At 47.2% G+C, this 7,938-nt stretch overlaps 1 protein-coding gene across 1 annotated transcript in view; it reads right to left on the reverse strand.

Annotated features, from left to right (window-relative positions):
• Window positions 1-679: 679 nt before the first annotated feature.
• FANCD2OS (FANCD2 opposite strand) overlaps window positions 680-7,938 on the reverse strand; it is a 7,948-nt gene continuing 689 nt past the window's right edge. The window contains exon 2 of the mRNA XM_088479537.1: window positions 680-1,218. Coding sequence (XP_088335663.1) covers window positions 680-1,218 — 539 coding nt within the window. The remainder of the gene's footprint in view (window positions 1,219-7,938) is intronic.

Below are 7,938 nucleotides of genomic sequence, written 5' to 3' on the forward strand. Positions count from 1 at the left end.
ATGCGATCGTAGCTACGATTTCGTACAGAACGCAGCTGTGAAAATATGCTAATGCCTGCCAAGCCCGTCCACCATAAAGACGCCCGCTGCTACCTTCTCACATCCGTCCAAAGTCGCTCTTTTGCGTAAACATTGGTACCAAAGACGTACATCGCGCAGTCATGCAGCATTTATAAGAAGTCTGACCAGACGCATACACTGCAGGTCTCCTCGCATGTAGAGCTCCCGTGCTGTGTATCCAATCGCCATGGCTAATTTATGCACGCCCTTGAGACAGCGTTCAAACGGACAGACACACCTGCGTTTCCAAAGTCACCACCCCCTGGCGCTCACTTTGCGATGGATTCCTCTGTGCTTCCGTAATCACAATGTGAATGCTGCGCAGTGCGACGGCAATCGCTCATTCTGCGTCCGTAATCGCCATTGCATCTGCTCTGAATCAGGCCCTTAGAATATAAGATCATTTGGTGCAGAGTCCTCGTTACCTTCTGTCTCACGTCATGGGATGTAATATATGTTTATAACGAGGGCTCTCACTGCACAGCGCTACGTAGTGTGCTGGAACTTTATAAATACGGGGTGATAATACGGATACACAGATTACCCAGGTTCCCAGCGGACAGGGAAAGGACAGGACAGCGGGCTCTGTGCGTCTTACATTTTATACTGAGCTGGAGAATCAGGGGTCACCTGCATCGGTCTGCGAGTGCTGGAGGGCAAATGTGCATTTCTTGTAGGTGACATAGAGCAAGAGAATAGAGTGCAGGAGCTGCTTACACACCCGGACAGCCACCTTCACCTCCGGCTCCCTGAGACCTGGGGGCAGCTGGCCCTGCTGGCTGATCACTCTGGAGAAAGCCGAGTTCTCGGATACATGGAAGGAGCCGCTCCATTTAGGGGGCTGAACGGTGACTGTAGTACAGAAGACCTGGTCCAGGCCCCGGAGTAAGACCGGCTCAGGTGCTGCTATCTCCAGTTTGCTCTGTGCAGATCTTCTGTTGGTGCAGTAACATGGCAGTACGGAGACGGATCCGCGCTCTGTGACTCTCTGGCCTGGAATTGCAGAGAGCTCCTGTATATATGAAGCGTATGAAGAGCCACTGGAGGTCCCGTAAGTCTGTTTGCTGAGGGGTTTCGGTGTGGCCCTTCTTATCCATTGCAAGCTTTCATCTAGCAGGGTCCATGGGGACCAGAGCTGGTACGTTGCCATCATAACACCTACATGAAAGAATAATATTCAAGGGTTTAGCAGATATGAAAAATAGGGATAGATTGTACTGTTCAGCCAAACACTGTATCATATTCTTTACTTGTACAGGGTACGTATACACGGTATAGACTGACATGGGTCAGGACAAGTCCTGTCAATCTATCTCTGCCAATATCACTGGATGTCACTGTGGGTATCAGTGCTGGGAGTACCTCTGATAGTAATGTCACTGTGGGTATCAGTGATGGAAGTACCTCTGATAGTAATGTCACTGTGGGTATCAGTGATGGAAGTACCTCTGATAGTAATGTCACTGGGTATCAGTGATGGGAGTACCTCTGATAGTAATGTCAGTGTGGGTATCAGTGATGGGAGTACCTCTGATAGTAATGCCACTGTGGGCATCAGTGATGGGAGCACCTCTGATAGTAATGTCACTGTGGGTATCAGTGATGGGAGTACCTCTGATAGTACTGTCACTATGGGTATCAGTGATGGGAGTACCTCTGATAGTAATGTCACTGTGGGTATCAGTGATGGGAGCACCTCTGATAGTAATGCCACTGTGGGCATCAGTGATGGGAGCACCTCTGATAGTAATGTCACTGTGGGTATCAGTGGTGGGAGTACCTCTGATAGTAATGTCACTGTGGGTATCACAGTGCTGGGAGTACCTCTGATAGTACTGTCACTATTGGTATCAGTGATGGGAGTACCTCTGATAGTAATGTCACTGTGGGTATCAATGATGGGAGTACCTCTGATAGTAATGTCACTGTGGGTATCAGTGATGGAAGTACCTCTGATAGTAATGTCACTGGGTATCAGTGATGGGAGTACCTCTGATAGTAATGTCACTGTGGGTATCAGTGATGGGAGTACCTCTGATAGTAATGCCACTGTGGGCATCAGTGATGGGAGCACCTCTGATAGTACTGACACTGTGGGTATCAGTGATGGGAGTACCTCTGATAGTACTGTCACTATTGGTATCAGTGATGGGAGTACCTCTGATAGTAATGTCACTGTGGGTATCAGTGATGGGAGTACCTCTGATAGTAATGTCACTGTGGGTATCAGTGATGGAAGTACCTCTGATAGTAATGTCACTGGGTATCAGTGATGGGAGTACCTCTGATAGTAATGTCACTGTGGGTATCAGTGATGGGAGTACCTCTGATAGTAATGCCACTGTGGGCATCAGTGATGGGAGCACCTCTGATAGTAATGTCACTGTGGGTATCAGTGATGGGAGTACCTCTGATAGTAATGCCACTGTGGGCATCAGTGATGGGAGCACCTCTGATAGTACTGCCACTGTGGGTATCAGTGATGGGAGTACCTCTGATAGTACTGTCACTATTGGTATCAGTGATGGGAGTACCTCTGATAGTAATGTCACTGTGGGTATCAGTGATGGGAGTACCTCTGATAGTAATGTCACTGTGGGTATCAGTGATGGAAGTACCTCTGATAGTAATGTCACTGGGTATCAGTGATGGGAGTACCTCTGATAGTAATGTCACTGTGGGTATCAGTGATGGGAGTACCTCTGATAGTAATGCCACTGTGGGCATCAGTGATGGGAGCACCTCTGATAGTAATGTCACTGTGGGTATCAGTGATGGAAGTACCTCTGATAGTAATGTCACTGTGGGTATCAGTGATGGGAGTACCTCTGATAGTAATGTCACTGTGGGTATCAGTGATGAGAGTACCTCTGATAGTACTGTCACTATGGGTATCAGTGATGGGAGTACCTCTGATAGTAATGTCACTGTGGGTATCAGTGATGGGAGCACCTCTGATAGTACTGTCACTATGGTTATCAGTGATGGGAGTACCTCTGATAGTAATGTCACTGTGGGTATCAGTGATGGGAGCACCTCTGATAGTAATGCCACTGTGGGCATCAGTGATGGGAGCACCTCTGATAGTAATGTCACTGTGGGTATCAGTGGTGGGAGTACCTCTGATAGTAATGTCACTGTGGGTATCACAGTGCTGGGAGTACCTCTGATAGTACTGTCACTATTGGTATCAGTGATGGGAGTACCTCTGATAGTAATGTCACTGTGGGTATCAATGATGGGAGTACCTCTGATAGTACTGTCACTATGGGTATCAGTGCTGGGAGTACCTCTGATAGTAATGTCACTGTGGATATCAGTGTTGGGAGTACCTCTGATAGTAATGTCAATGTGGGTATCACAGTAATGGGAGTACCTCTGACAGTACTGACACTGTGGGTATCAGTGCTGGGAGCACCTCTGACAGTACTGACACTATTGGTATCAGTGATGGGAGTACCTCTGATAGTAATGTCACTGGGTATCAGTGATGGGAGTACCTCTGATAGTAATGTTACTATGGGTATCAGTGATGGGAGTACCTCTGATAGTAATGTCACTGTGGGTATCAGTGATGGGAGTACCTCTGATAGTACTGTCACTATGGGTATCAGTGATGGGAATACCTCTGATAGTAATGTCACTGTGGGTATCAGGGATGGGAGTACCTCTGACAGTAATGTCACTGTGGGTATCACAGTGATGGGAGTACCTCTGACAGTACTGACACTGTGGGTATCAGTGCTGGGAGTACCTCTGATAGTAATCTCACTGTGGATATCAGTGATGGGAGTACCTCTGATAGTAATGTCACTGTGGGTATCACAGTAATGGGAGTACCTCTGACAGTACTGACACTGTGGGTATCAGTGGTGGGAGCACCTCTGACAGTACTGACACTGTGGGTATCAGTGCTGGGAGTACCTCTGCTAGTACTGTCACTATTGGTATCAGTGATGGGAGTACCTCTGATAGTAATGTCACTGGGTATCAGTGATGGGAGCACCTCTGATAGTACTGACACTGTGGGTATCAGTGCTGGGAGTACCTCTGCTAGTACTGTCACTATTGGTATCAGTGATGGGAGTACCTCTGATAGTAATGTCACTGTGGGTATCAGTGATGGGAGCACCTCTGATAGTAATGTCACTGTGGGTATCAGTGGTGGGAGTACCTCTGATAGTAATGTCACTGTGGGTATCACAGTGCTGGGAGTACCTCTGATAGTACTGTCACTATTGGTATCAGTGATGGGAGTACCTCTGATAGTAATGTCACTGGGTATCAATGATGGGAGTACCTCTGATAGTACTGTCACTATGGGTATCAGTGCTGGGAGTACCTCTGATAGTAATGTCACTGTGGATATCAGTGTTGGGAGTACCTCTGATAGTAATGTCAATGTGGGTATCACAGTAATGGGAGTACCTCTGACAGTACTGACACTGTGGGTATCAGTGCTGGGAGCACCTCTGACAGTACTGACACTATTGGTATCAGTGATGGGAGTACCTCTGATAGTAATGTCACTGGGTATCAGTGATGGGAGCACCTCTGATAGTAATGTCACTATGGGTATCAGTGATGGGAGTACCTCTGATAGTAATGTCACTATGGGTATCAGTGATGGGAGTACCTCTGATAGTACTGTCACTATGGGTATCAGTGATGGGAATACCTCTGATAGTAATGTCACTGTGGGTATCAGGGATGGGAGTACCTCTGACAGTAATGTCACTGTGGGTATCACAGTGATGGGAGTACCTCTGACAGTACTGACACTGTGGGTATCAGTGCTGGGAGTACCTCTGATAGTAATGTCACTGTGGATATCAGTGATGGGAGTACCTCTGATAGTAATGTCACTGTGGGTATCACAGTAATGGGAGTACCTCTGACAGTACTGACACTGTGGGTATCAGTGGTGGGAGCACCTCTGACAGTACTGACACTGTGGGTATCAGTGCTGGGAGTACCTCTGCTAGTACTGTCACTATTGGTATCAGTGATGGGAGTACCTCTGATAGTAATGTCACTGGGTATCAGTGATGGGAGCACCTCTGATAGTACTGACACTGTGGGTATCAGTGCTGGGAGTACCTCTGCTAGTACTGTCACTATTGGTATCAGTGATGGGAGTACCTCTGATAGTAATGTCACTGTGGGTATCAGTGATGGGAGCACCTCTGATAGTAATGTCACTGTGGGTATCAGTGATGGGAGTACCTCTGATAGTAATGTCACTGGGTATCAGTGATGGGAGCACCTCTGATAGTAATGTCACTATGGGTATCAGTGATGGGAGTACCTCTGATAGTAATGTCACTGTGGGTATCAGTGATGGGAGTACCTCTGACAGTACTGACACTGTGGGTATCAGTGGTGGGAGCAACTCTGACAGTACTGACACTGTGGATATCAGTGATGGGAGTACCTCTGATAGTAATGTCACTGTGGGTATCAGTGATGGGAGTACCTCTGATAGTACTGTCACTGGGTATCAGTGATGGGAGTACCTCTGATAGTAATGTCACTATGGGTATCAGGGATGGGAGTACCTCTGATAGTAATGTCACTGTGGGTATCAGTGATGGGAGTACCTCTGATAGTAATGTTACTATGGGTATCAGTGATGGGAGTACCTCTGATAGTAATGTCACTGTGGGTATCAGTGATGGGAGTACCTCTGATAGTACTGTCACTATGGGTATCAGTGATGGGAATACCTCTGATAGTAATGTCACTGTGGGTATCAGGGATGGGAGTACCTCTGACAGTAATGTCACTGTGGGTATCACAGTGATGGGAGTACCTCTGACAGTACTGACACTGTGGGTATCAGTGCTGGGAGTACCTCTGATAGTAATGTCACTGTGGATATCAGTGATGGGAGTACCTCTGATAGTAATGTCACTGTGGGTATCACAGTAATGGGAGTACCTCTGACAGTACTGACACTGTGGGTATCAGTGGTGGGAGCACCTCTGACAGTACTGACACTGTGGGTATCAGTGCTGGGAGTACCTCTGCTAGTACTGTCACTATTGGTATCAGTGATGGGAGTACCTCTGATAGTAATGTCACTGGGTATCAGTGATGGGAGCACCTCTGATAGTACTGACACTGTGGGTATCAGTGCTGGGAGTACCTCTGCTAGTACTGTCACTATTGGTATCAGTGATGGGAGTACCTCTGATAGTAATGTCACTGTGGGTATCAGTGATGGGAGCACCTCTGATAGTAATGTCACTGTGGGTATCAGTGGTGGGAGTACCTCTGATAGTAATGTCACTGTGGGTATCACAGTGCTGGGAGTACCTCTGATAGTACTGTCACTATTGGTATCAGTGATGGGAGTACCTCTGATAGTAATGTCACTGGGTATCAATGATGGGAGTACCTCTGATAGTACTGTCACTATGGGTATCAGTGCTGGGAGTACCTCTGATAGTAATGTCACTGTGGATATCAGTGTTGGGAGTACCTCTGATAGTAATGTCAATGTGGGTATCACAGTAATGGGAGTACCTCTGACAGTACTGACACTGTGGGTATCAGTGCTGGGAGCACCTCTGACAGTACTGACACTATTGGTATCAGTGATGGGAGTACCTCTGATAGTAATGTCACTGGGTATCAGTGATGGGAGCACCTCTGATAGTAATGTCACTATGGGTATCAGTGATGGGAGTACCTCTGATAGTAATGTCACTATGGGTATCAGTGATGGGAGTACCTCTGATAGTACTGTCACTATGGGTATCAGTGATGGGAATACCTCTGATAGTAATGTCACTGTGGGTATCAGGGATGGGAGTACCTCTGACAGTAATGTCACTGTGGGTATCACAGTGATGGGAGTACCTCTGACAGTACTGACACTGTGGGTATCAGTGCTGGGAGTACCTCTGATAGTAATGTCACTGTGGATATCAGTGATGGGAGTACCTCTGATAGTAATGTCACTGTGGGTATCACAGTAATGGGAGTACCTCTGACAGTACTGACACTGTGGGTATCAGTGGTGGGAGCACCTCTGACAGTACTGACACTGTGGGTATCAGTGCTGGGAGTACCTCTGCTAGTACTGTCACTATTGGTATCAGTGATGGGAGTACCTCTGATAGTAATGTCACTGGGTATCAGTGATGGGAGCACCTCTGATAGTACTGACACTGTGGGTATCAGTGCTGGGAGTACCTCTGCTAGTACTGTCACTATTGGTATCAGTGATGGGAGTACCTCTGATAGTAATGTCACTGTGGGTATCAGTGATGGGAGCACCTCTGATAGTAATGTCACTGTGGGTATCAGTGATGGGAGTACCTCTGATAGTAATGTCACTGGGTATCAGTGATGGGAGCACCTCTGATAGTAATGTCACTATGGGTATCAGTGATGGGAGTACCTCTGATAGTAATGTCACTATGGGTATCAGTGATGGGAGTACCTCTGATAGTACTGTCACTATGGGTATCAGTGATGGGAATACCTCTGATAGTAATGTCACTGTGGGTATCAGGGATGGGAGTACCTCTGACAGTAATGTCACTGTGGGTATCACAGTGATGGGAGTACCTCTGACAGTACTGACACTGTGGGTATCAGTGCTGGGAGTACCTCTGATAGTAATGTCACTGTGGATATCAGTGATGGGAGTACCTCTGATAGTAATGTCACTGTGGGTATCACAGTAATGGGAGTACCTCTGACAGTACTGACACTGTGGGTATCAGTGGTGGGAGCACCTCTGACAGTACTGACACTGTGGGTATCAGTGCTGGGAGTACCTCTGCTAGTACTGTCACTATTGGTATCAGTGATGGGAGTACCTCTGATAGTAATGTCACTGGGTATCAGTGATGGGAGCACCTCTGA

The sequence above is a fragment of the Taudactylus pleione genome, unplaced genomic scaffold (genome assembly GCF_031769625.1).
Source record: "Taudactylus pleione unplaced genomic scaffold, aTauple2 ptg000239l, whole genome shotgun sequence".
In the NCBI taxonomy this organism is placed as follows: domain Eukaryota; kingdom Metazoa; phylum Chordata; class Amphibia; order Anura; family Myobatrachidae; genus Taudactylus; species Taudactylus pleione.